At 48.1% G+C, this 1,183-nt stretch overlaps 1 protein-coding gene across 1 annotated transcript in view; it reads left to right on the plus strand.

The window, feature by feature from the left end:
• Positions 1-587, plus strand: part of ATP5MJ (ATP synthase membrane subunit j) — a 16,100-nt gene extending 15,513 nt beyond the window's left edge. The window contains exon 4 of the mRNA XM_019639406.1: positions 379-587. Coding sequence (XP_019494951.1) covers positions 379-413 — 35 coding nt within the window. The 3' untranslated portion in view covers positions 414-587. The remainder of the gene's footprint in view (positions 1-378) is intronic.
• The last annotated feature ends 596 nt before the right edge of the window (positions 588-1,183 follow it).

The following is a 1,183-nucleotide window of genomic DNA, read 5'->3' on the forward strand; positions in this document are numbered from 1 at the left end:
GGGGTGAGAGAGTGTGGGAGTGGGTGGGTATGGGTGAATGTGAGGGAAAGCGCCAGTGAAGTTAGGCCCTAGTTTGGGCAGTTCCTCACTGTTGCCCATGACAGTGAAGCCGTGGTCATTTGGGTCCTGCACAAACCCAAGCCTGGCTCCTAACCTTTGGGGAAGAGATACTTCCCTGCCCCTCCATCTTTGCTGCTGCGTGCTCACACATCGGTTTCACAGACCGTTAAACACACAGGGCTTTCTGTATAGAAATAACCCTCCATAGTCCTTCATACTGTTGAAAACTGTCGTTTATACTCGGACTCGTTGATGTTACACGATAAGCTACACTCTGCTTGTTCCTCCATTGGATCTATGTTACGCTTCTCTTTCAAGGTTCGAGCCCTGCCCCCGCCCATGGCCATCACTAACCAGCCCTACCTGGGGTGCTCGTCGGTCGGAACGTCAGCCCAGCTGTCAGTTTCAGCAAGCTCTGTTGGAGGCACCGTGGACGTCGCTATGTGCTTATAGAGTGCCCTTTCCTTCGTGGCATGAATAAACGTACCTGTGATGTAGACTGCCTGCACCCAGGGTCCTCTCAGCTCCCCCGTGGGCCTGTCGTCCCCTCAGTAGGTCTGGTGACACAGCACATGCAGTCACTCGCTGAGCCATTCTAGCCGTAGGAGTCCTGGGGCACTGAAGTGAAGACATCTCGGTTACTGTAGGAGCTGAGGGTCACATCTAGGCACTCGCAAGCCTGGTGTTCAATAAATACTCGTTATATTGATGATTCTATACTTGGGACCTTTGCGCCTCCGTTTTCCCTTTTGGAAAATGGAGATGAGGACATGTAAGTTCTACATAGAGTTTTGGGGAGATCAATAATAGAATGTACGGGAAAGCATATTTAAGCTAAAATGCTTTAAAAATACGGTTATATTAGATCACATGATAGAAGATTTCATCAGGAAGTCACTCATAAGGCAAAGTACATAATTAAAACTCAAGTGCTATTTCTTCTAGTTTAGCTAATATCAAATACTGCATAATACTTTTCTCCATCTAAAGTAATTGCCAAAACCCCTAGAATTGCATTTAAAAACAAAAAACAGCCTAAAGCAGTAGGCTTGGGGTAGAAGTGAGTCCAGGCGAGAACCTAGAACTCTGCAGGCTGGTGGAGGCCAGCTGTGGAGCAGGCACC

This window comes from Hipposideros armiger, unplaced genomic scaffold (genome assembly GCF_001890085.2).
Source record: "Hipposideros armiger isolate ML-2016 unplaced genomic scaffold, ASM189008v1 scaffold_43, whole genome shotgun sequence".
NCBI lineage: Eukaryota > Metazoa > Chordata > Mammalia > Chiroptera > Hipposideridae > Hipposideros > Hipposideros armiger.